The 27,053-nt window shown below is 40.0% G+C and overlaps 2 protein-coding genes and 1 long non-coding RNA gene across 3 annotated transcripts; 2 read left to right on the forward strand and 1 right to left on the reverse strand.

Annotated features, from left to right (window-relative positions):
• Window positions 1-94: 94 nt before the first annotated feature.
• ubtd1b (ubiquitin domain containing 1b) lies at window positions 95-4,478 on the forward strand. The gene is made up of 4 exons (XM_088360456.1): window positions 95-783; window positions 2,226-2,453; window positions 2,521-2,678; window positions 2,805-4,478. Exons 1-4 carry the CDS (start codon window positions 702-704, stop codon window positions 3,072-3,074), a joined length of 738 nt encoding a protein of 245 aa, XP_088216582.1. The 5' UTR covers window positions 95-701; the 3' UTR covers window positions 3,075-4,478.
• Window positions 4,479-5,515: 1,037 nt separating this feature from the next.
• LOC148382457 (uncharacterized) lies at window positions 5,516-9,469 on the forward strand. Its single transcript, XR_015854105.1, has 6 exons — window positions 5,516-5,747; window positions 6,256-6,359; window positions 6,818-6,930; window positions 8,758-8,798; window positions 8,919-9,042; window positions 9,395-9,469. It is a non-coding gene; the product is annotated as an uncharacterized LOC148382457 (long non-coding RNA).
• Window positions 9,470-10,062: 593 nt separating this feature from the next.
• antxr1c (ANTXR cell adhesion molecule 1c) lies at window positions 10,063-27,006 on the reverse strand. Its single transcript, XM_088360453.1, has 18 exons — window positions 26,511-27,006; window positions 21,578-21,649; window positions 20,739-20,810; window positions 20,357-20,438; window positions 20,208-20,238; window positions 19,958-20,031; window positions 19,761-19,829; window positions 19,348-19,428; window positions 19,114-19,174; window positions 18,861-18,959; window positions 18,704-18,773; window positions 16,624-16,702; window positions 15,526-15,621; window positions 15,356-15,394; window positions 15,140-15,238; window positions 14,910-15,074; window positions 14,147-14,227; window positions 10,063-12,152 (listed from the first exon to the last, which is right to left on the reverse strand). The coding sequence occupies exons 1-18, from the start codon at window positions 26,672-26,674 to the stop codon at window positions 11,895-11,897; spliced, it is 1,692 nt and encodes a 563-aa protein (XP_088216579.1). The 5' UTR covers window positions 26,675-27,006; the 3' UTR covers window positions 10,063-11,894.
• Between the last annotated feature and the right edge of the window lie 47 nt (window positions 27,007-27,053).

The raw sequence follows: 27,053 nt of genomic DNA on the forward strand, positions 1-27,053 counted from the left end.
GGTCGCGAGCATAAGCAACTGTAGCATTCTGTACACATTATTTTTTTTTTAGTTTCCTTTTACCCTGATTCACCTGAACATATCATCACCTTAGCGAATGCGCAGGCGCAAAAAAAAGTTCAGTGGAGTCGAGCTCCACCGTCAGTAACCTTTTGCTGGAAGAGGAATGATATTTAAGAATTTAAATAGGGAATTCATATTAATTGACACAATCGTGGACAATCATAAAAGAAAATAGCCGTGGGGGAAAACAGTAGTTTCCGATCATCTCCACGATCGAAGAAAAACTGTTGGGGAAATACCTCTCGTGCTTGAAGTTGGTGTTTTCCTGACGAGGAAGCTAACTGGCTAACATGATTAGCTTGGGGCGAGAAAAGTGGACGATTTGTCAACATCACAACGGGGGACAGTAAGAAAGAAAAACACTCTTTGATCGGTCCTTGATTTTTAGGCTGGACGTTTTGAAAGAAAACGGAGTCGCTGTGTTAATTTACAAAGTATTTGACTCTTAGTACTGTGGCCCACGAGTTGTGACGCTCTTTAATCGTGGCAACAACTGATCCAGGTAACACGCAGTGATCTCAACACTTGGCTTGCAACATCAAAACCCGCTGCCAGTCCTCCTTGCGGGGCTACAGTTTGTAATGGGGCCCCTGCAGAGTTAGTAGGACGCCTTGAAGCAGAGTGAATCCCATCCAACCATGGGAGGATGTGTGGGAAGATACTGGGAACGATGGGATGATACACAGAGCAGAGGTTCTTCCAGAAACGGTGGTCGAGGAGGTAAGAACATCATGTCAGGAGTAGGAAACATTTTTAATGGGAAATGTGACGTTGACCACTTGTGATTGTGTTTCACTCATCAAATTACTGGGTCATTGAGGTTCTGGTGTCCAAGGGTAGAAGACGCACTCAGATGCACTCACATGTATATTAATTTTGATTTTGATAACTCTGCAGCATTGCAAAGCTTGAAACTGATTTTTACAGATACTTTTGTGAATTAATTTCTGATATCAGTAAGAATGCATGTGATGCAGTTATTATTATTGTAGTGGTTAATTACGTCTGCTACTTTCTTGGAATTGCACATTCTTCAAAAGAAAAAATGCCATTTTTTGATTTTCTTTCCTACATGAAAATCAAGACTTAATATTATATTAGCGACCAGACTAAACTGGAGCAGCACGCAGACATGCTTTTTATACGGCTGCATAGTTTCTGACCCAGAGAACAATTCAAAAGAAATTTGGCTCAGCATAACACAAAAATTCCTTTTAATTATTCGGCGGTTAGAGGCTTTGAAGACAACACTGGTGAATGTTGTTTTGCTGTTCAACAAGCATACATTTTCCATTATCCCATTTGGCTGAACTTCTTTCAGTGTTATTTTTAGAATTTAGAAGCTCATCTTCTCAAAGAGGCCTTCCCAAACTTTTAAACACTTCAAATCTACTGTGTTAGAGGCTGAACTGTGTGTTATTTTTATCTGAAGTCACAGAAGGCCGATGCGTTGTAATGATAAGCAGTATTTTAAGGGAACCAGCCCGTATCTTCTTAAAGTATATATCCTTTGTGTTCATGGTCTATAGCATTATATACAGTTTGCAGCCTGCATTTATGCCATTTTTCTGTATGTAATGCAGAAAAAGCATTTTAAAAATTGTTGGTGCTTGCGAGGAAGCCGCGTGGATTTAAATCTTACACCCTGACACCATGTCCTCCGAAACCCGCCTGCGTGATAAATAATTAGTTTGAAAGAAAGGCGACCGTCTTGGATTTGCCTTTTTTTTTTAAAATTTAAACTCCTCATTTCCCATCGCTTCCAATCTCTGGGAATTAATTAAGGTTGGTCATTTGACTGATGATACAAGCTTACACATTTTTCTTAAAGGGATTGAAAACCATTGTGCTAAAAATGTGCACGCACCCGGCGGTCTATTAGATAAGTGCTTAAGGTAAATATTTAATGACAGGGGGAAACACAAGTAAAGTTCCATGGATAACAGCGACACATGCTTCATGCATATTGTAAACGCTGAATGGAGTCTTGAAGAGTAAGATTTGTGCTGGATGTTCTCTAGTCAAGCCAATGCACGGCAATTAAAATGACGTCATAACCTGCTCATTTTCCAAACAAATTTTATGAGGTGTACTTTTTTGCCAGTGTGTGCTATCAATAGAGCCATAAAATAAAACCGTTTTGGTTCCTTTTCTGTTTACAGCTCGTAATGAGCCGCTAAAGAAAGATCGACCCAAGTGGAAGAGCGAGTATCCAATGACTGAGGGCCAACTACGGAGTAAGCGCGACGAATTTTGGGACACAGCCCCGGCTTTTGATGGCCGCAAGGAGATCTGGGATGCCCTGAAGGCTGCCGCCGTGGCTCTGGAGTGTAACGACCACGAGCTGGCCCAAGCCATCGTCGACGGCGCCAGTATCACCCTGCCGCACGGTGAGCCATAATACACAATGCTACAAAAAAAACTACTTTTGCAAACTCTGATTTTTTTTTTCCCCAGGTACTCTGACGGAGTGTTACGACGAACTCGGCAATCGTTATCAGCTGCCAGTCTATTGCCTGGCTCCGCCCGTCAACCTCATTTCAGAACGCAGCGATGACGATCACAGCGACAGCCCCCAACTGCCCGTCGCGCCCAAGAAGGAATTTCAGCTGAAGGTACACTTGGATTTAATCCCTTCCATCCTCAAATCTGCATGAGGATTTATTTGACTGTCGAACAACAGTTAATCCAAAAATATTCTTCAAACATCACTAAAAAAAACAAAAAAATGTTTCCTGCAGGTGCGCCTGTCCACGGGTAAGGACCTGCGTCTGAGCGCCAGCATGACGGACACTATCGGTCAGCTGAAGAAGCAGCTGCACGCCCAGGAGGACATCGAGGCCGCCCACCAGCGCTGGTTCTTCTCGGGAAAACTTCTTACGGACAAGACACGGCTGCAAGACACCAAGATCCAAAAGGACTTTGTTATTCAGGTCATCGTCAACCCTCAGGCTCAACCCAAGATGTCACCTGCAGCAACCACCAGCAGCAGCAGTCCTGAAACAGAATAGCTGAGGTCCAAAACAGGACCTTCAGTGGAATAAAGCCACCACTACGCACGCAATTCTCTGACCTTTGCCCTTTTACCAACGCTTGCTCGGTGCCAATGGGGAAAACGTGAGGAGGTGTTTGTGCGGGCATCGATGGACTCATTTATGTCACCGCAATCCAGGATAACAATCTCTTTAATAGTTCCTTATATTGTGAAAATGACAACAATGGAGCTTTTTTTTGCACATTTTAAGAGAACTCTCGAAGGTGTTTGCGTGCCTTCTATCAAACAAAACAAAAAAGGGTTCATGTCCACGTGGAAAGTTGAATTGCTAGTCCAGCCCCTTTAAAAAAAACGACAACAATCTAAGCTGCCCTTTTTAACAATTGTTTGGGTGTGTTTGTGCGGACTTCTTCAGGAACTTCAGTTGCTTATACAGGAAATTAAGAATTCTTTTCTAAATAAGATGTCCGGCATTGACACTATCGAGGTCCTATTTGTTTTGTTCTTGCTGTTTTTTTCTCCACGGTAATATATCAGTCCAGTAACCAGATGTCGTTACGGCCCGGTAGAAACCGCTCCTCGGTAGAAACTCCTAACTAGTCCTCGTTGGACTTAGGTGTTCTTAAGCACAAAACTGCAGCAGAGTAACAATTCCAGAAAAAACAAAACCTGTTTTGACTTGCCGTTTGCAGATAGCAGTATGCTCTCTTATATACTGTAGCGCTGCACATCACGAGTTTGTTTTGTCTGAAAGGCAAACTGTCCCGTTTGCTGGAGCAAAACTACAACAAAACAATTTATTGCTATTAAATAGCTATCAGGTGAATTTTTCAAGCTGGAAAAAAACCCCGTAGCAAAAGTGTTACTCCACTTGAACTTAAATCTGATTCCTGTGCAATGCAGTGACTCATCTTGTGTCTCATGACTTGCCTTTACACAGTGTGCTGCTGGTCGCTGTCAAACTTGATTTATGCTGTTATTATGTCGATATTGTCTCTTAAAACAGGCAATATCATTGGATTGCAATGTCTTGTATTTTTTTTTTTAAATAGTACAATCATAGAAATACATTTTAACCCCACCTCACCATAGCAAGATTTCTGTATTTATCAACTTGTTAGCCAGAGCTTCTTGCTATGAGTAGGTTTCTTATTCATTATGCAAACTTGATTAAGGAATTTCTCTATGTGCAATAAATACACTCTAGACATAGGCCTAGATGACCATGCATTTGATAGAATACCAGCTTTGTGTATGTGTTTCATATCCGAGCAGGAACGGACACGACACTTCTTGTATGAATCAGCAGACGCAATTGTCCATTGTTTGTTTACCTTTAACACTTTGTATTCCAAGCTGTTGCCCTGACCTTTTACCTGGGAGCTCATCTTTTTACAAAATAAATAATTATTACAAATTGCCTATGTCATTTTTTTTCTTTTTTGAACCTTTATCATGTTCTATTTATTCATGAGTCAGTTTATCATGAAGGGTGGGGTTTTGTCACATTTGTTTCAGTAAGGCGATGACTAACCAGGTCATATTTTTGTTAGTTTTGAAATCAATGTGAGTTAATATGGTGCCTCAATAACACTTCCAATACATTAACTAAACGGATCTTAATTCAGAATTCCTATTTTTCCCCAAAATGATTTTGACTCAAGTTTTAACCAATCCAAACCACCAGTAGTGATTATAATAAACAAATAGATTTTCATAAAAAAAATAAAATTAAAGTATATAATGTAAGGCAATCTAATAAAGAGCCATTCATAACCTCCATACGTCGTACACCAAGGACTACCATAAATGCACAGCAATAAAATGCAAGTGTTCTAATCTACCACTAGATGACGCTCCTCATCTATACAATGAACTATAAGGGCTGTAAACTGGAAAATGAATGCCATTATCCTTTGAAAGCATTGCACCACCAACTCCCCCTTTCTGCAAACCCAAGTTAGTCACTTGCGGATCTGTGGAGGATGTGGTGCATGCAAGCAGACCCGGAGAAAAAGCCCCTATTGACAGTGGAATTTCACTGGGAGCTTCATGTTTGTGGTCACTCTGCATGTCTCAGCCCATTCTACACTTTTTTCAAAGCACCAGCACCACTGTAGTCAATGAGGTTTAGAGGGGGCTCACAATGTCCACAGGGCATGGACTGTGTACGTTTGATTTATTTTTCTTTAGATTCTTTGTTCATGTGAATAGCATATGCATGAAACCAGTGTTTAAATTACGTCACATAACACCCAATTTTGGGTGTAGCCCTCTCTCTTAAAAAAAAAAAAACCACAAGATATGAATGAATATTTTATTTATGAGCGTGTCATCAATCTGGTAACCTCGGCAACGATACGAACTTCAGTGAAGTGCATACTATTTTAAGTGCGTCGGGTACAAGTGTGACAAAACTGCAGACTTTGATACGTCATTAACTTGCCGCCATGTTGGAATGCGTCATCCAATATGGAAAATAATACAAAAGCAAAAGCTTTATATTCGATTGCAATGTAAATGTAATTCCATATAATTGATGGATAAATATTTACAATAACAAATATTTTTTGGGGCACAGAAACGGGAATTTTATCGAACGTCCCCAGTTTCCCGCTATTTTGGTAAAACCCGGAAAAGTGTGGAACAAGGGCGCGAAAAGTGCGAAACGGGAGGCAAGCACACAAGGGTGAGTATTTGGACAGGGTCAAAGACTTTGAGGATAAAATAATGACCAAAAGTGAATACATTTGAATTAAATGTTCAATAAAAACTGAAAAAAGACTTACCAACATAAATGTTTTGAAACTCGAAGTTTCTGGACGTTGCCTTTCATTCATTGGATACAGGTAAGCTAAACTTAATAGTGTTAGTATTCACACTCTTTAAGTTGTTGTTCGCTATAAAGATGAAAACGGCCATTTTAATTATCAGAGACAATGTACTTTTTGTGTTGTGGTGATAAATATTTTATCGCAGGAAACTCTGCCAGAGTTTGGCTTCTGCTAACTTGGTGTAGCACCTGCGGCTAAAGCCAAACCCTGGCTGGGTTATTTACTTTCTGGAACTGGATTTGACATCTCTGGGCTTGACTAGCTAGCTTGGTTTCACCATAGTAATTTCCTTAAGACTTAACTTGAAACATACTTGTGACTTGCACTATGTGACTTGACCTTTTTCTTTGTCTTTCTTTCAAGGAACTTTACTGAGTTGGCGGGACATGTTCCCATGGAGCCCATAAAATACATACATTTTCCCCGGAAAACAAACACGTGCAAGAATTGATGAGTTTTCAGGCATGGTGAGTCCCAACAAAACTGTGATTAATTAGTTTGAACAATAAAGACACATACAAACCCTGGTGTTGACTGCCTTTCACTTTTACTTGTATAACAATGTCATAGTCAAGCTTTAATTGCTTCTGTTTTTCATCCCATTCTAACATTGTCAATTGAAGATGCTAAATGTTGCCAAATCTGTTTTTACCAATTGATTGCTATTTGATTGTTGATTTCCAAAGAAAAAGTATCAAAAGTGATATAATGTTCTGATGGTTATTAATACATCAGATTGTTATGCAAAGTTTCCCACCAAAATAGATAGAAAGGAGTCAAATCCTCTCAAAATCCAAAGTGTTTGTATAGCCTTGTTATGGCAGCTTAATCCTCCATCTCCTACTCTCACCGTACTCTTATGTCTACTAGGTAAGTAGTTTGTTAGGTAAACAAACTAAATCTAGACTGTGTTTGTCACCTGCAGAGCTTTTACTGTAACCCCCGAAGTGAACTTGGTCACCCTCTGTAGTCTGACGGGATTGGTCACAGGGCCCAGTAGGACCACAGCCAATGGAAGATAGACCAAGGACAGAGAAGGTAATTCCATACCAGAATGAGTTCTTGTTCATTTTATTTAATGATCATCTAGAACAGGGTTGTTCAATGTGTGGCCTTTTCTGATCCGGTATCAGCTCCATTGAGCTCTTACATGAGCAAATGTCTTGTAATATAAAATTTAAAATATATATATTTATTTTCATATTTATCTATTAAATTAAATAATTTGGTAGTATTGTGAATTAATATTTTTTTTATTGTCAGCCACATAGCATAATTGCCTCAATCATATTTGAGTATCTTTAGAAATGAAGAAAATTAATTTTAGAGCACACAGTGGTATTTTCTTTATTTGTGTGTTTTTCCATCCCATCGTGTTAAGGTTTTTATTACAACACATTGTTTTTGTTTTATCCAAAAGAACCAATTACCCAATTTGATGTTTACATAAGATGTTGCCAAGTGTGCCCCCCCACAATAGCGCACACTAAATACACACATATCCTTATTTGCAAGCCAGCCAATCAGGAAGTGAGATTTTCTTGTAGCAGACTGAAGCTTAGGAGAATCTTCTGGAGGCCTTGCAGGTTTGTCTAACCCTCACTTTCCCACAGTTGTGGGGAAACGTGACGCTGCGGGGGCTCGAAGCTTAGCGAAAGGGGAGGGGAGACGAGTCGAACCTGAAAATTGCAGGTTTGACTTAAACATTCCCTCGAGCTCCTTTCGCTGTGGTTTTCTGGAAAGCTGCTCAATTCATATACTGTATGTGGGCTTAAAAAAAACTGAGCCGTATGCACACATGTAAAGGAAATCGTCATTCAGCTGCACAGTGACAAGGATTCTTATTGAAGAAGTATTTGGAAAAAAAGTTGAAAAATGTTATTAAACAAAATATACTGTTTCAAAAATAAAGTCCTAATGTTTTGCCAATTAAGTCTTGATTTAAATAGTGCATCTGAATACTCAGTCAGCCAGTCAGATAGCATTAGCAGCTTTTATTTTCTCCACAACACCATTTAAATCACTTTCTTCTGACAGAAGAGAATCCCTTAGTGGCACTCTCCTGATTGAAAAACACACGCATCTTCAGAAAAGTGGCCTACATAAAGCTCTGTCCAAGCCGCACGACAGGGCACGGCAGTGGAAAATGACAATTGCTGTCACTGCCTCTTGAGCTATCATGTTGCGCAGTCGGGATTGCTTGGCGGGCATCAGACGTTCACCGCGGACAGATGGCGAATTCGCATTCATCACATTTTTTAGCGGGGGAAAAGTAACACTGTGACGTCTTAGCAGAACCACTAAAATGGAAAAAGGCAAGGATTGGCTTCCTGAACTCTCCTGCTGCTTGTGCATGACAAAAAAAGTTTTTGGTGGAATACTTACTAATTTTTCCACACATTTCCCTCCACCACTTTTATCGTATTCAGCCTATCCCTTTATACTGGTCACCACTTAATCTAATCATGAAACCACCCTATTGACCCTTCATAGTGATGTCATAGGTCTTGCTTTCAAGGGATATGATACACGTCCCCACTGTTAAAAGCGAGGCTCTGTTGCAGATGTGAGTGGAAGGAAAGGGTGACTGTGGGGGTGGGAGTAGATTCTCTGCCACACAAGTTGCCCCCGGGCCTGAGTGGTTACTTTGGCAGGAAAGCAGGGGAAAAGAAGAGGAGAGTGTGTGTGTGTGTGCCACGTTTGCATCACACCACTTTCATCCCATCTAGTGGAGAAGCAGACTCCTTAATACTTTGGAACACCCTACATATTCATGTTTCAGTATTTGCAAATTAATTTATTCCCAGATTTTGTGTTGGAATTAATTCTACATAATATTTGCTAAAAATATTTTTTTGTGCTTAGGCGCCCTCTGGTGGCATCCAGGTGTCAAGGAGTATGTTGAGGTGAGTTGAGGAGTTTTGTCGCATTATAGCAGATTTATGCAATATAGCAAGAGTGCACATAACAAATTGTGATTATAGCCAGGAAGCACCAATTAAATTCCCCCCCCCTCTCCCTTGCAGCAGTACAAAGAGGTTCCAAGACAGGGAATGTTTTGGCGTTTATTTGAGTCGCCATGGTTACCAAGAAAATCCAGGAAATAATGATGCATCATACCAACCTCGCCGCATGGTGTTTTTGTATCAGGTCAGTGAGTTTCAGTCTGGGGGTAACGCGAGACCGAGTTGAAACATCAGCGCATTCCCAAGTGCTTTCATTTGTCTGGGTCACTAAGAAAGAAAGGATGAGAGACAGCGCCGGAGAGGGAAAACCAAACAGCCGTAAACATGTCATCAATGAAATTGGAGACAAAAAGCAAATTTTCCCTCCTCAGTTTCTTCATCCTCATGTTTTGGATAGAGCCCATGCCTTAAAACATCTCTCAACCCACTTTGCTTAATATAAGGGGAAAAAATAGACTTCACACTCCACACAAAGTATTAAACGGGTGGGCAATATTGTACCAGAAACACAAATACATTTGTTATTCCTGCTACAGCAGAACACGGTAGGTAAAATGTCAACTACTCGGACAACACTGAAGACCTGAAATGTTTCTACAAGGTAAGTGCTATTGTACATCTTGCAATCTGAATTTACTGTCCCAACCCAAATCACTCAACACACAGCCCTTAATGTGTAAACCTCTGGCAAAAAAAAAAAGACTCCACCCCTCGTACTCCTGTGAATGGAACCCTTATCCCCTGCAAACGTGGTAAATGTGGACAGGCAAACCCCTCTTACACTCCACAATAACATTTAGATTCAGTAGAAGCAGCCTGATAGAAGCTTGGAAGTCAACCTTTATTGATACAGTTTAAAAGATCAAACCAGTCAAGAAATCATATACGTCTTTCATAATTGCATCGCTACTGCTTTTTTTTTTATACTGCACTGATTAGCATAACACATGCCTCTTAAAAATGTCACATACCCACATGTAAGCCACTGTAGATGTTTCCCTTAATGGAATTCCTGCATTAGGAAATACAAAAGGCCAGAGATGCTTGAGGTTCACCTTGTTTTAGCCACTCTGAAAGCTTGAATCCAAACAATCACAATGACATATGGCCACATTAAAAATTCATTCAAAATCACCGTGAGGATAATAATGATTACTACACACAATAGAAGACAAGTGGTTAATGATAAAGTCAATAAAAATGATTGCATGTAATTGATATAAATACTTTAATCAAGCATTTGAGTTTTCTGATTTGATACTTGTAATTTGAAGTGCCAAAATAGCGAGGGAAATGTAATAAGTTTTCCTGCTGAAAATTGATTTAAAGCAACAATTATCTATGTATTCTGTGAAACCATGGCATAACTGATTTAAGTACACAATAAGAGACACAATCAAGTTATAGAAGAAAACAAAAAATAAAACATCAATTCATAGGGCACTGCATATGAAAGGATTATTTTTCATTTTTCAATCCCTCCAGCCAAAATAATTGCCAAATCTCATTCACTGGACACTACATTACAACAACATAATGCAATCGAATACATCACTTCCAACAAGACCTAATGTGCCCCTGTGAGTGCACATTTTACCCAAATCGAAATACTAAGGTGTGTTATAACCTGAATTTGTTGAAAAAGCTGCTAGGCCTCGTCTGACTGGCAACCTAGTTTAGACTCTGTGCACAGTGTTTATAATCGGTGGTTGGACACCTTGTCGATTATTCAAGTACTCTCCTCTATTTCGCTCAGGAAATAAATTAGTTGCTCCGTGAACTGCCCTGCAGTTGCAATGTGACTGTTGATTTAAAAAAAAAAAATGCAGACATAGCATAATACAAAAGTAGAGAATCAGGATTGAGCCACAAAAAGTCGAGGAGAGTCATTAACCTGATTTATGGCAGCTTGGATTCATGACTTTTAAATTCCATAAATGCAAACAAAAACAGAGTACTGTGTTCCAGCAGTCTATGTGTGCAGATTTAAAATGAACCTAAATAACCAAAAATTACATATTGTCGTGTTGTAAATCAAATCACATGGTATAAGGACAAAATCCAAAGCCTCAAAGAGAAAAAACAACAACCAAAAACACATCATAAAAATATAATGAAAACACATATTTTAGGAAAAAAACTTCTGTACACTTCCCTGTCAAAACATATTACAAAAATGTCTGTCTTTCAAAATGATTTCCTGAATTAAGAAATTGTTCTTTAGTATGTTGTTGCCTCAAAAAAAAAAAAAATACATTGACAAAAATAATACCAGCATTTTGGCTAATTGAACTCAACCCAATCAATTTTGGAAAAATAATTCCCAGATTCTTAACTTCATTCACTTCTCGATGGCATAGGCACAACTCAGTAGTTGATTAAAAAAACATCCAATGAATCATCTGTTGACTTTGGTCCCAATAGGTTTTGCTGTCCTGCAACAATTATCCTGTTAAACAATTCCCTGCATCACCCCGTTCACTTTGTACAAAAGTTAAACTACAAGGCAAACCGTTAAATGGTGTGCAAAACACTGATAAAAATGTGCTTGTTCATTAAAAAGTTATTGCTCATTAAAATATGTTCTCAGTGAGGGGTGATAATAAACATTTATATGATTGCTGAGTTCTTTCATAAATTGTGTAAAGCCATCTGAGGGCTTTCAAAAAATGAAATGGTCCCTTATAGTGTTTAATAGCACCCTTGGTGAAACATACATTGCAAACAAGACGGTAAGTCTTTAAGGTAAGTCTTTAAGGTAAGTCTTGAAGGTAAGTCTTTAAGGTAAGACTTTAAAGCCTCAAGTAGTATGATATAAAACTCTAGGCTGTTTGACTTGACAGATTTTCTACATTAGAACAAAATGAACTGATATCTGGTCAGGCTGGTGTTGTTTGGTGAATAGCAAAAGAATCCCAGGGTGGAGGACCAACTGTAGACTGAAGGTGGTGGTCAACAGGGTGGGTCAGTCAGTCAGTGAAGTCAAAATGGGTCCATGAGAGGGGCGGGGCCGCGGGAAAGCGTGGGGGATGTCATTCATGGTCGCAGGCTAGGTGGTGGACGTGACGGCGGTGGGCAGTGAAGCCCGGGGGGCATGCGGGATGGCGGGGGACCCGGTGGTAGCTGGACCACGGGCGGTGCTCTGGACGGAGGGCTTGAAGTGACGGGGGAGTCTGGGACGTGGTGGTAGTCAGGCTGCGGCGGTGGCGGTGAGGGGGTGTGGATGGGGCTGCGTGGTGCCGACCTGGCCGGTTGGGACCCCGCTTTCACTCTCGTGAAGTTGATGCACCGACCCTGAAGTTAAATAAAGTCACGTACTTTTAACACTGGCAGAGCTAGAGGGGGAGCCGCGGGGGCACTTTCCAGTGTTGTATTTGTTCTTTTCAACTGGTTGTCTAATCCCTACAGTTATTAGAAACATTCCATTATTTTTGGTTAGACTTTTTATTTGTTAAAATTTTCAGAAAATACGATGGAAATTGGTGCAGTTGTATGCCACGGGCATTACCTCATTGACTCTTTAGAGAGTTAAATGCCTCCTGGGGAGACTTGTGTTAAATGAATAAGATGTGCAGAGGAAGTCACAACTAAGTGATTTTTGATCATGTGTCTGTGTGTAGTCATCTTTTGTGTTTGTAGCTTAGCCTCATGCATGCTCTGACGTCAACATAAATGATGTGGTTCGAAGCAGAGGTTACTGAGTTTATTGCAGGCAAGAGCTGAAAGGGCTGTGTGTGCATGTGTGTGTGTTGGTGTGTGTGGAATCTTCAAGACTTCCATGTCTGTGACTTAACTCGTCCGACATGTTGAGCGCAGTGGTTTTTAACTGTTGTCACTCTGAGAATCTTTTTTTTCCCTAGCTTTCCGCAACCCTGCAAACAATCCTAAAAGTTAAACCTGCTCAATATTTGCGATTTTAAATCCACAGTTTGGTCGAGCCACAGACTCCACGATTGTGAGGTGTTCCTCGCTAGTGTATGAAACAAAAACTTTCAAGAGATCCCATGGGTTTTAATTTCAGTATTCTAGTGCGTTTGAAGCCGAAAAAGGACCGATTACTCATCCCGTCTTCCTTCCTCTCCCCGTCTGGTTCACTCCTACTGGCTAATGTCTCCCCCAAGTCGACTCCTACATTTTAACACCTGCTTCACATTACGAACCAGAAATGGGCGTCAGAGGGTGTGTGATTGCTGGCGCTATGTCATCCTTGTAGCTCGATAGCGGCCAGTCACAGAGATTCCCATAGTTTATTTTTAAAGCCTGCAGTCTTTGTATTAGAAACCAGATAAGATCTTGTCTGAGTTCAGAAAAATCAGATCTGAAAGGTAAAGTTAAATCCTTGAGAGTATTTGTGGTTATAGTATATTCCTTTTATCCCTCAAGTGTTTCAGCAGTTTTTGAAATACTATCATTTGCTTTTATTCATTCAGCTACAATCTTAATCTGTCCTGATCCAAGGACCAGTTAAAATCATGCCTCTCCTTGCAGAAAATGCTCCAATAATTCTTTTAACAGGAACATGTACAACTCTTTTTGCCCTAAGCGACTAAAAGTCGCCATCAGCTTTGCAAACTGGCAGACACAAAAAAGATTCAATTTCCGTCATTGGCACGTCTCTACTTGGTGACTTGCACTGGCGAGGCATGACGCAACGTTTGCCTTCAAGACGAAATCATGCCATTTTCCACTAAAGTCAAATGCGGTTTGCAATGAAGCCTTAGAAATAGCTCCAGGCTAGCTCATTTCCAGGCACTGGAATGCTGTATTTCACTCCGAGTGGAAACAAGCATCTTTTAATTTAATCCTTTGATTTGAAGACGCGTTACCTGAGCTTTATTTGGGAAAATGCGCTTGCACAGTCCAAAATTTGGACATTCTTAAAATAAATAGTGGCGCACAAGTGGGCATTAGTGTTGCTACGGAATTCTTGTTCATTCAGTCAACAGCTGTTTCATTACTGCTGTACATGACACTATTTGGACCTTGGTTCTACACACAAATTGCAATTTACGTCAGTCAAACTTGACTTCTTGGAGAAAAACATCTTTGAGGTTTGATATTGAATCTTCAGTGTTGACGTGTGGATGGGTAATTTTATTAACTTCTGGAAACAAAGCTCAAGGCACCATTTTAGTTTCCTAGTAGTGCCAATATACACAATTTTGCTTTTAGTCTTCTCAAATCTTGTTACACAGCGTTTGGTTGAAAATCAGAGGAGCTTAAGTCAATTTAAGAGCAAATATATGAGTAAGAGGTAGGAAACAGATGAAGTGCGGGTGGCTACTCACATGATCACCCGGCTGGGGTCTCATCAAAGAGACCTGGTCGTACCCACGACGAAACAGTGCCCATATAGCATCCAGTTTACCCTGAATAACACAGATGGGACATCCATTTAACAATTAAAATCGTCATCTCTGTGCCATACAATCCGGGCTTTACAGATACCATGTCTGCCGCTGTTACGGTCATGATGTTCACTATGAATCATACTTAATCCCTTTGTAACATACTTGTGGTTAGTTAATGCAATGAATTGCATTTTGACATGGGAATAATGAGATTCAATGTAATATTATATAACCGTAGCTGTGAACCTAAGTGTACTGGAATGTTCTTTCCTTACATAAGGTGAGTCTAGTCAGCATGCATAGTGACTGGACATTTTCCTACTGCTGACTGCGGGGTGTCGCCTTTCACCATGAATTACAGCAGTGGAGGAGTCATGTCCAAATACGCCGGCAGTGTGTACAGATAACACTGCTTCTCTACGAATGACCGGTGTTGTTACATAGAGTTCTTTGTGCACACTAAAAACACAAACACAACTGACGCCAGGTCTAATAATGGTTCAGTGTTTGGAGTGGATGTTTGTTTATTTCTTTGGATGTCAGAGGAGACCCACATCTCTATTTCGGAAAACCTGTTGATACAGTATGATGAATATCATGCTCATCCACTTAAAACACTTTCCAATCACTACTTTTGCTGACTACACTGGATCCCTTTTCTATTATGTATGAATAAAAGCACACTTGTGGCGCTCTTTACCCGAATGGGTGTGTACCACTTCCGGTTCTGAGGTGGCTTCTTGGGAGATTTCTTGGGTTTGGGCTCAAAAGGTTCGTATTCCTGCTCTGGCATTTTCACCACCGCGTTCTTCGGCTTCTCCAGCTTTGCTCCCTCCTCGGTGGATCCCTTTCCGCCCCAACGTACCTTTAAGACAGGAGTGACCGTTTATAGTTTTACTTGCTACTTAATATATCAGTACCATGCATTACCTCCATCCTCTTGATCCCTCCGATTCCTCTTCCGCCATAATATGAGGCATCCACAGTGGGCCACTTCTTCTTTGGCAGACCATCTTCATCATCTGACTCCTATTATAGCCATACAGCACAATAATCTACTTCAAAGACTTTTGGATGGAATGCTACCATATACAGTATTTCACCTTTCCCTAAATATTTTCCTCTTATTGGTATTTTTCAACTTACGGGCTCAGGAGGAGGTGGAGGAGGAGGTTCTTTGATCACCTGGAAAAGCAGCATACATAGTTTATGTTCACAAGAGATGAAAACAACATAGTTTTGCTTTTGAGAGCGTTTTGGAGAGCCTGTACCCTTCCTGTAGTTTTTAGACCAACTTTTCCTTTAAATGTTCTTACCACTGTGCAGCAGAGAGGCCAGAACCACCACATAAGCAGTAGGGCCAGTAGGAGAAACAACACCAGCAGGGTGATTAGAAGAATGGTGCCATCAAACTGTGAAAGACATGCATAGCATAGTATTTAAAAGATGACAAACAGAAATTATATGATCTTGTCTCAGACATTAGAATCAAGACCACAATACTCATTGACAAGATATGGTAACCTTTAAGGTACAGTGAAGGTGACTTGAATATCTGAGTGTTGCAATGGACCAGAACCTGACAGGAAACCACCAGAAACTATGTAATTTGTATCCTCTTGACTCTACCCTTGCACCACCCCTCAGTCAAACAACCGGGTAAATTGAAATGACATCCAGGCATAGCCTCTGGACACGACTGTGGAAAGATCTTGCGCAATAACGCCTCCAAATCAAGAGAAGCAATCGCATTAGAGGCAATATAAGTAATGGAAAGTTAAGTTATACAAGAAAAATAGTGACGGTTATAATCATTGCTGAAGTCAACAACTTTACACATGAGTAGAAAGGCTGCCTTCAGGCTTCTACTGTCAGTGGTCAATCTAGTGTTTGTATTTTTTTTTATTCCCCAACTCAATGACAGCAATTCATGTAATCTGGGAGATCCCTAAGCGAATCCATCAGTAACTTTAAGCTTAATGTCCGTGAGCTAAGTATGGTTCCCATTACGGTACCACAGATGAGGATCAGATGTAGGTCAACTTAAGCCTTCATATCTTGCGGGCAAAGACACAGACTATTTATCAGAAATCAGCGGTAACGCCGTCATAGACATGGTCGGGGACTGATGAACTGTTTCCTAGAAGGCAAATAGTACATTTGTGAGTTCCATAAAAATTGCTGATTAGCTGGCACATGTATGACGCAATTTGACTCCACTACTTTTGCAGAGCATAATTTGGAAATTACATGTGACTTATTTGCAGTACTGATTTGTTTCCCTTAATGTTCAGAAATTGTGCTTATACTGGGCTACAGTTAAAGAGGACAGAAGATGATTGAACCCACATGCTATGAATAAAGATCTCAACCCTCCTTTTAGAAACACAATTAAAATATAAGCTGCTACTTACACACTCTGTGGTGTTGATGTGCACATTACTGCTGATGAAAGACAGACCGTCGTTCATGCTCACTTGAAGATAAATAACCCTGAAACAAAACAATGACAATTTAATTGAACATGAGAGTCAATGCCAAGTATGTTTCGATTCAGTCTGATGTCTATTCGAATGAAGTCATTGAACTTGGCACCAAATGTCACTGAGCCATAAGATCGTAAGTAAGTAACGTCAAACTTGCTTAGAGACGTTAACAACAAAACACAAAGGCCCCTTAAATGTGTTTGACAAAAAGCAGCACAAAAACATTGGGTGGATTTCAATAGGAACTAATAAAACAAATAGAAACATTCAAACGTCTCCAGTTCTTAAGGATCATTTAGGCCCCTATTTTTGTTTTAATTTAATAATTTACTAAGCCCTCATGATGCCCTAAATCATTTCCTCCTCCAAGGGTGGAAAAACAATTCTGCAAAATCCTGACCTCTGGTGATCCTTTGGCAGTGAGCTCCCTAAAAACATGTGGACGCTTTTGGACACCCCCACCCCAAACCCCTCCCTTGTTGAACCAGGTGAACATGAAAGAAGTTTAGCAGATGGAAAACAGGCCACCCAACTGATAAAGCTGCTTGAACATTGACACACAAAGAAGTCTGGCTTATAAGAAAGGGTGACGATAAGGGAACGCTTAGTGGCTGCAGTTCATGAACAGAACCCTGCATATGATGTTGACATTGCCATTAAAGTACATCAAGTGAGCAAAAAAAAATGACTGTTTGATGTGCGATATATATGAGGCGGTTGGCTTTTTCCAGATGTGGTTTAGTTATCCACATCACAAATACTGATGATAATCTGCAACATATGTGATAAAGTGAAAGTGCAGGACGGCAACTAAAGAAAAAACAAGAATAGAGTGTAGCCCTTCTCCAAGCATGTTCAAACATGTTTATTCAGGCCACTTAATTAATAATTCCATAATTACAGTTTAATTCAAACTACTCTAATCCCCCTCTACCACCATCCGTGTTAAAAATTGGTATGCGATAGATCTGGTAGATGAGTAGCTTAGCCTACTTTAGGCTAACTCGTAAAATGTACATTTATGGAAACATGAGAAATGAGATTCAAGTTCAAAATATTTCCATCTGGATGCATTTAAAAGGCCTTAAAATATCCCACTGAATGACAAAATTACGGATTTGTCTGAAGAAAACCAGCCTCCAGTTTTTTAACTGACATTCCGACATGCAAAAATATTTTTAATGGCCAGTTGTGCCGCAAAGATGCAAGAGGGCTCTCCCTGCAGGCTCTCCGCCATGCTGTGAAACGAGATGTGTGCAAACACAACAAATGGCCTCACGTTTGAAAGACCCCCACTCGTTGCTATGCGGCTTTGATCGGCCCAGCTAGACTGGTAAAGCTGATGAGATGACAAACTTTTTTTTTTTTTTGAGGGACACTGTGAAATATGGAAAGAAAATGACATGCAAGGAGGCGTAGATAGTTTGTGGGTTGTGAAGCCACACTGGCAGCAAATGTTAAGGAGCAGGGAGGAAGAAGGATGGTGTAGAAAGATGGTTGGAGTAGCAGATGGTTAGGTGGTGATGCATGAAGCCATGGAAAGTTACGTAGGATTTTTAAGTGGGACGCATGATGAAATGTCTCCAGAATTGCTGCTACCACGTTAATATCTTCAACATCATCTGTAAATTGTCTTTTCATTTTCTTCTGTTGCAGCCATGTGACATTACAAATAAGTCATTTATAACTCCGTGGCTGTGCTTCATTAAATATGGAAGTCTTCATTTGCTACAAGAGATTAAGTCTTACTGCATTTTTGTAACAAATGCACAAAGCTTCTTATATTTTACTAAGCAGCTCTGGAATTCAGAAAAAAAGGCAGGGATAGGGTCAGGTGTGTAGTATGTATGTACCAATATACATGTGACACTGCTTTTCCATGTTAAGAGGAAAAATGTTTGCCCTTAGAAGACATTGTGGAAGTCTTTAAAGGGGACACACTGGAAAACTGACTTGAATGTTTGGATACAAAAAGACAATTTCAATATGCTGTTTCAAAAAAACTTACTTTCCGACTTCCTCAATGACAGGAGCTGGACATAGCAGGAAGGTGTTTTCTACACTTGCAGGCTTCTCATCTACACAAATCAAATAGAGCAAATTTTCACTTTCACATGTAAGTTAGGTCCACAACTGCGGAATCAAAACTATTGATGTCTACTTACTGATTGTGATGGTATCGTTAATTTTAAAGCTGCACAGGACCTGGTTGATGTCCCTGCCATGGAGGAACCCGTTGCCTCGCACCACCACTTGGAATGTCTCTGGTTACATGCCAATATATTGGGAACATAAGATTAGTAATCACAGTCAAGTGCATATTGTATCAATGTAAAATCCCTAGATTTAATCAGTTTGATTTAGATCAACGCAGTTTTTCTAGTTTGTGTGTGTACGCTCGTGTGTATGCTGCCCCACCTCCTGCACATACGCTGGATGGCTCAGCTGCCAAGATCTCAATGCAAGATTTCTTAATAATCTGAAGGGGAAAAAATATATATTTTCACGTCATACATCTTTTACGTTGTACGTTTGCATCACACAAGATTTGTCAAAACCTCACAGCTTGTATCATATGACTTCAGCAGCACAATGCAAATTTTACACAATACAGTTGTTGGCTTTCTTTATACCATATAGCTTTATATTTACCGAATCGATAACACCTCGGAGGGCGTGGAAGCCTCCCAAAACAGGAAACACATGTTCGATGGTGTCTGCAATAGTCGCCAGCTATATTTATCCATGACCAGGACATCAGGTGGGAGTAGAAAAATACAAGAGAAAATTAATTATGATTTTAAAAAGTACCTAATTGATACAAGGTTAATGTTAATCTCCTTTCTAATAATTGTCAAACTACAATAGTAAACCTTACGAATATATCCACTCTATGAAACATCAATGGTATTTAATAAATACATAAAGAAATAAACCTGCTGTTGAACATCAAGACAGTATTTAAATGCATTGTCATGCAACAAATCTAAATTGTAGTGCTCTCAAGTGACAAAAACAACACAATGTTGATCAATTTGTAGTTCAAAACAAATTGCATAAGATACCTGAGTCTCATTGAAGTCTTTAACGCCAACACAATACACAATGGCACCGAGAGACCTGGCTCGCTCGGCCTGTTGTAAAACAGGGCGCAATGTGAATTATTCCCAGAAAAACAAGTAATCAAACAACGGGTGTTCCCTGGCTTCCCGTAAAGTGTAACGTGTAAAACGTGTGCCACTTTAATGGTGCGGTTGCTAACCTCTTGCTGTGCGTCGATAAGTTGATGTTCTTGCAGTTCTCCGTCTGTCAGTGCTATAATTACGCTGGCCTTGCCTGCAAAATAAGAACAGTGATGGTACAGCCACTACAAAATCTGAAAAAAAATGAAGGGTGCCAATAAGGAATGCGCCCTTTGAATAATTATGAAAATAGTGTTCAGATCTCAGTGTTGCTTATTGTGTCTTTATTGTTTGTTATACCCTGTTAGTGATTAGTCAGTAGGTGCTCACCAAAGTTCTCCTGGTATATCTGCTCATTTGCCTTTAACAAGGAGATAGGTTGGTCAGAATGATATTTATATTTTATAAACACTAGACAGTGTGCACTACTCGCCATTTGACTCTTTCGTTAATAAATAATACAGAGCTTAATTGCCTACCTTATAAAGTCCAAGGTGCATAAATGTATCTCCACCTGGAGTCTCTCTTTTCAGTGCATTCAGCCCTTTTTGGATGTCCACTCTGCAAAAGAGAACACATCCGTATGTGTTTGCTTTGAATTAGTGTCCTTTTTTTTTTTTTATCAGGTTATCAAAAAAAGCAAAGCGGTTTCACGCAGTAACAGCCCCACACGTTCATTTAAAACCATGTGTCTCCAGGGCAACATCTGCTTTCACTCTGGTGCCATGCTTTGAATTAGGTTTGCTGACGATTGCTTCCTTTTGCGTGAGAGCATGCGGCATTGCACTGTCATGCGGTTTGGGACTTTAGCCTCCTCAGCTTTAATGTCATTAATAATGTGGATGGTCAAAACAATCTTACCTTTTCTCTGTAAGTTTTAAGATGGTTGATGCGCTTGAGGAGAATGTTATGAAGGACATCCTAAGCATGGGACTGGGGGAAAACAGAGGATAGAATGAGCAAATGAGGCTTTTTGGTAAATGTTAAAAGTCACTTCTGCTAATTTAACAGCTCAACTGATTGAAACATTAGCCAGCTAAGTGTTTCAACATATGATGGGATGTCAGGATACACTTCATTTTATGACTCAGTATGTGTGTGTTCCTCTGTGTAGAACGTCATGGGGCTTCAGGAAGTCCAAAGGAGAGGAAAGACATTTTCAAAGTGTCCACAATCGTAAAATAGTTTCACGACCTCATATGGTCCACTTGAATTTTTGGAAGTGCACACAAAACATGAATATTGGCCTTAAAATAGTGCAGTAGCTGACTGTTGATAGTAAGGCTGCAACTATTATTTTGACATTCGATTAGTCTGTTGATTATTTTGTCAATGAATTGGATATAAAAGCATGTTTTAATTTTTATCTTTTTATTCAAAAACATGACAGTTCAAATTGACTGTTCAGAAAATGCACTAATGTGAATTAATAATGATTAAGATACTGGTTTGGTTCATGATGTCATGAAATTGGCCAAAATGTTGCTCATTATTTTCCCAAGATAATCAGTCCTGTTTCATAGAAGACTTTAGAAAAGAGAGAATATACAGTATACTGTAGAGAAGTTGAACTTCAGAACATTTGGAAAAATTTTAATTCAAAAAGTATACAAACAATTCCTTGATCATCAAAAGTTGATTAAAGCGATAACGGATTAATTGTTGATTAATTATTGCACCTCCAGTTGATAGCATCTTACCTTTTGAATTTCTCAGCTAAATTTTCCACAAAATAGTAGATTTCATCCCAGTGATTCTGCACACTGCCAGACCTGAAACACAAAAACAAACCCTTGCCTTATCGGAAATGAGCTAATCGACTGTGGTAAAACGACAACTCCATGCAGATGATGACGCCTACTCAAGTTCAAGGGAGACAGAATGTTTTTGTAGGTGCTGACCGACTGATGTAACAATATTGGACAGAAACCGGCCAACATGTGTTGCTGTTGTAGCACAACACCGGTTTTCCCACAGTGCTCACTTGGGTTAACTCCCTCCCGATTGGATGTCTCTCGATTTGAATGTATAGGGTGAGAGAGAGAGTTCGCACACATGGACATGTCAAGCCTTCTCAATTAACCCAACAAAGGTCTTTGGACTGTAAAAGGAAGTTGAATTTCCAAGAGACAACCCACACAAGCTCTGGAATCAAATGCAAACCTTCTGAACCTTGCTGGGTGAGGCAATAGTGCTACCCACTCATGCACAGTGCTGCAGGAACATCAAATACTGTCCATTCACTGAGATCATCGTACATAGAGAATATTTTGTCATGCCAAGTCTCATCATATACATGATGAGCTGAAAACAGCTCGGGGTTGACTCATACTCCGAGTGAGGAGGACAATAGCAGATTATAGCAATGCTCTCCCTCTATGATTGAGCTTTAGAATTCCCCATGCAGACCACACAGGCTGCAAATATCTCCACCCAAAACAGAGAGGTCTTCCACAATGACATGGACTCCATGAACTCCGGCGTCTGCTTGCGTAAATGGTGGCCAAGGTTTTAAGTCAGCATTTTGTCCCTTCTTGTTCAGATAAATCCCCCAACACACACACAAACACACTAAGCCTTTCCCGTAATGCTGACTGAGCTAAGAAGAGGACAAGACCTTAAAGATAAACAATGTTCATATGGTGTAAGCACATGTAGAAGGATTTCACACACAGCCAGACAGATTGCTACGTAAAACAACTCGACAATATTTTGGAGCAGATTGTTTCCTTTTCCAGAGTAGTCATATGAAAATATCATATGTGAATATTTAGCATGAGGTTTATTTGCTAATACTTCTTGTTTAACTTGGATTACTCCCATTGTGTGAGGTGGCCGGCATCCTGGGACTGAGGTCGAGCTTGCAGTTTTGCTCACCTGTTCAAACACCACTGGGAGAAAGGAAGTGGGTCCATTCTGTGTGACTATTATTTTATCTGGAGTGCTCTCCCTCCACTAATTTCTTTTGAAATCATAATTTGGTGGTCTAACCCAAGCCCGAAACTAAAGTGGTTTGGGGTCTGTCAAAGGTGAGGGGGTATTAGAATGTGTAGACGAAGCGTTTGAGGCCAAGTTACATCATCACAAACCATCAGGCATCCACAAAACCTAGATGTTGAGAGCAGGTCCTCAATAGGTGGACTTCACAGGCTTATTTTAAGGATAATGGCCCTTGAGGAGCAGAGTTCCCCATCCCTGGGGTAGTGGGTAAACTGAAGCCTGTCCTAGCTAAGTACTTATGAGACCTTTTACAGCGTTCTCATATTAATTTTTATGAGATCGCTTTGTATTCATCAGTGTGAGAAACTTCCTGATCATGGCATATTATTCCTTTGTGGGAGAGTGAGAATACACTGTATTATGGCTAAATCACTAGGCAACAAAATTTCATGGTCACTGACAGTCATAGCACTTGGTGAGAACAGTCAGTTGGAAACAATGTTGTCCACCATTTTCCCACATGTTGCTGCAGCAAGGTTTTCTATGTTGAAGGACTTTGCCTTTGGGATTACGCGCAGATTAGAGGTGAGGTCATGTGAAAACTCTGATGGGTCTATGGCTCGCTAGATATTGTGACAAAGATTGATGAAAGGCTTCCATTTGAGTGCCAAGTTGTGTGTGTTGCAACCTGCTTTCAACACAGCTGGCAAAAAAGTCAAAATAGCTCAGAACTGGTATTCTCCACTGCACTATTAACGCTATCTTGCTGAGTAGGTAAAACACCGATGTCTCGATGTGGAAAACAAAATGAGTCAGTTACTCCTTTGTAGGGGGAGGTTGAAAGTCAAAATAAGAGAGAAAAACAAATGAGATTGCGAGGGAAGAAAGACCTTTCCACATTTTCAGTACTCGAAAAAGGAGATATACAAAAAAGAGCTTGTTGTAAAATACTTTCTTCAGAGCATTTAAATGAAGCCCTTCATTTTCAGCTGAATTGTGGAATCTAAATGTTTGCAGCTGTTGTATCATTGTCATCCGATAACACAATCTAAAGTGACCATATTATGGTAAACTGACTTTGTAATTGTGTATGCTGTATGCACAATGTTTTGAATTAATTGAAAATAATATTTATCACTTAAACTGAGATTTATGCATTATTTATGTATTTTAATCCAGTTACTGAAAATATGACAATCACCATTGGAAATAAAAATGGACATGGGCATGACTAATGTAAAAACCTGCCTATCACAGATTAGGTTCAAACATTTTTCTACATTTACACAATTGAAGAAATAATGCCAAGTTATGGAGACCTCTGCATATTACAGCCTAGTTTTTGTTTAGTTGAGGTTAAGCCAGAGTGGACTGGACCTCAGCGAGGGTGGATGACAGCATATGGGGAAAAAAGCCCTGTTGGTCTGACTCTGGAGTCTTTGTGGCTTTCGGCTCCATTCTCACGCTTCAAAGTGTGGAAGAAGGAAAAATAAAATTTCAAAAATCCCTACAGCGACCGAGACGGCTTTCTGCCATTCCAGCTGGGCCTATCCAGACCACCCCAGTCTGGAGCCAATAATGCCGCTCCAATTCAACTGACTGGGCACAAAGATTTGTTTGTTTAAAACCACTAACCTACTTTTACAGCGAGTGCTACACTACGACTCTTTACTGGAGCACTGCTGAGTGCATGCACATATATACATGCAACTGAAATGGGATATACAAAGTAGAGAGACATTCCATCTTTACATTTCAGTTTTATTAGCTCTTTAACGTTTAATTTTAACTATGAAAACAGTAGGTATGCAATTCATCCATCCATCCATCCATCCATCGATTTTCTATACCGCTTGTCCCCAATTATCTAAAATAGAGATGACCACATCATCAATATAATTATATATTATGCAAAAAGCAAAGTGGATATGAACGCATACCATACTTATGCTCTCTCGTATCTAATCTAGTAGAATGTGCTTACATTGTAGAAGCGGGTATCAAGAGATTGCGGCCTCAAAATAACTTTGATCGTGGTTAAGAGGCTAGAACATCATTCGTTCCAATGCACATGGAAACATTTTATGGTTGCATTACACCATGCCATATAAATCCTCCATCCAATGTACACCCCATAACTCATACTAATGCCAGGAAAATCAAAGATAAAGAGTTGAGGTAACATTTATGTTAAAACAACTACAATAACACAATAAGATAATTATCTGTTCCACTTCACTATAAAACTGTTGTATTTTGTAGTATAAACAAACACAAGACAGCTAGTGGGGGGGATGAGTAGATGCTGCTCCTTTCCAGCACTCTGGATGGAGCCATAAAATACGGTCATTAAACTCTTCACGTCAGTGGTAAAACCAACTATAATCGCTTATTTGGAGATAAAATATCCTACCCCATTCAGTCGGTACCCGCAGTGTTGGGTTTGGGGTTTTTATTCAAATCCTCAGGAAAAGATTTTTGTCAGTCATGAAAAGTCCTACCATTCTCTGTTCCATATGGATTAAGCCTGGTTGATGCTGTGTCTGCAAAAAAATAAAATAAAACACCCTAGGGATGAGGCTGGGCGTAGCTTTAGTTAGATTTCTGGAGAGCTTCCTCTTGATTTAAGTCTACCATCCATGTCTGCATGTAAATCACAAGTCTGCCATGGAGCAGGCTGCAGCTGGCACAAGAGCTAACAATAGCAGCAGCCTATATTCATGTTATTCTTAGCATGGGCCTGTGTTTTAGTCAACAAAGCGAGTCAACAATGGCCTCCACATCTGGATAGCAGCTCTGTCATGTACGTAACTTTTGATTCGAGTTGTGCAGCAGATGCTTGTGGGCACAGCACGCCAAACATAAATCTGTGTGGTTAGAAGATTGTATATTCCTGATAAAGACATTCGCCCGATACCTTGAGACGCTATGTCACAAAGCTATCAAAAACAGGCCTAGATGCTGTCCTATATTTTGTTCAAGTTATCACTAGGTTTTTCTATACGCTAGTCAGTCACTCATGCCCTTTCAGGTCTCCATAGATCAGTAAATGGGAGTTGGTAGTTGATAATCAATTGATGTTCATTCAATTATTTTGCTTGATTAAATTTGAAAGTGTGTGGAAGTGCTATTGTGGTGGACTTTGCAATGATTATTCATTGCTAACTCTACTATAAATTATAGTGTATTTATGAGTGCCTTTTTATGAGCCGTGAAACCCCTCAAATGGAGGAATGCAAAAATTTTTTTTTCACCGTTTAATTTTCTTCACTGGCAGTCTGCTCCACGTTGCGGAGATGTCACTAAACCACAGCGTTTTTCCAATGTGGGAGTACAGGCAGCGCAAATGACAGGGTAATGGCTGAGCATTCTCTTTGCAAACAAGAAAAAGTAGTAGGCATTGCGAGTAGGTCTTTGTTTAAAAGGATTTGTGTGTGAATTCTAGATTTGGCTACAGAGAACATGACTGTATCATCCAAACAGTCGCTCCTCTTTCTGCTGATTCAGCAAACCACAAGACCTCCTCCTCTGTTGCGTCACCCCCATGCACATGGATGTAGCGATGCACATTAAAACTCATGGCGCAGTCATCATCTTTTAGAAATCCAATTTCTGACACTAATTAAGCAGTAGAAGCACCAAAATGTTTTGGACAATTGAATTTAAGTATTCACAAAATTAATCCAAACTTACTTATCAAGCACAAAATAGAGGTCAAAAGCGCCTTGACAAGAACTCTCTTCTTCCTCCTCTTCATCCAGCAACTCCGGTTCTGCTCTGGCCGATGATGAAGTGAGCAAAAATAATCCAAACAGAAGCAGAGCAAGAGACATGCTCCACAATAATCTTGGCACCATTTCTTCTTTTGTTCGGGGTGAAAAAAAAGTAGTTCCTTTGCGGCGTGGTAAAAACACACTCTGATAAACAGTGTTCTCACATCCCACCAGTCAGCTTTTGAATGAAACGGATGCAAGGAAGAAACAAAGAAAAAGTGTAGTCGGTGTCTTTGCGAAAACGATTAAAAATGGGGGGAAAGTTTCCTGTCAGAGAGTCAAAACATGTTGAAAGTGGGGCAAAAAGGAGGTGAAGAAGCAGAGCGTTGTTGGCACTAGAAGATCTGGGAACCCGTGGGACAAGCTGGACTCAAATGGTCCAGGTTTCATATTTCATCTTGAGGAGGAGAAACCGAGAGAGTGAGAGAGCGAGAGGAAAGAAAATGGGTTAACATCCCATTTT

Source organism: Syngnathus floridae, chromosome 18 (genome assembly GCF_059516105.1).
Source record: "Syngnathus floridae isolate MCC-2025c chromosome 18, RoL_Sflo_1.0, whole genome shotgun sequence".
Lineage (NCBI taxonomy): Eukaryota > Metazoa > Chordata > Actinopteri > Syngnathiformes > Syngnathidae > Syngnathus > Syngnathus floridae.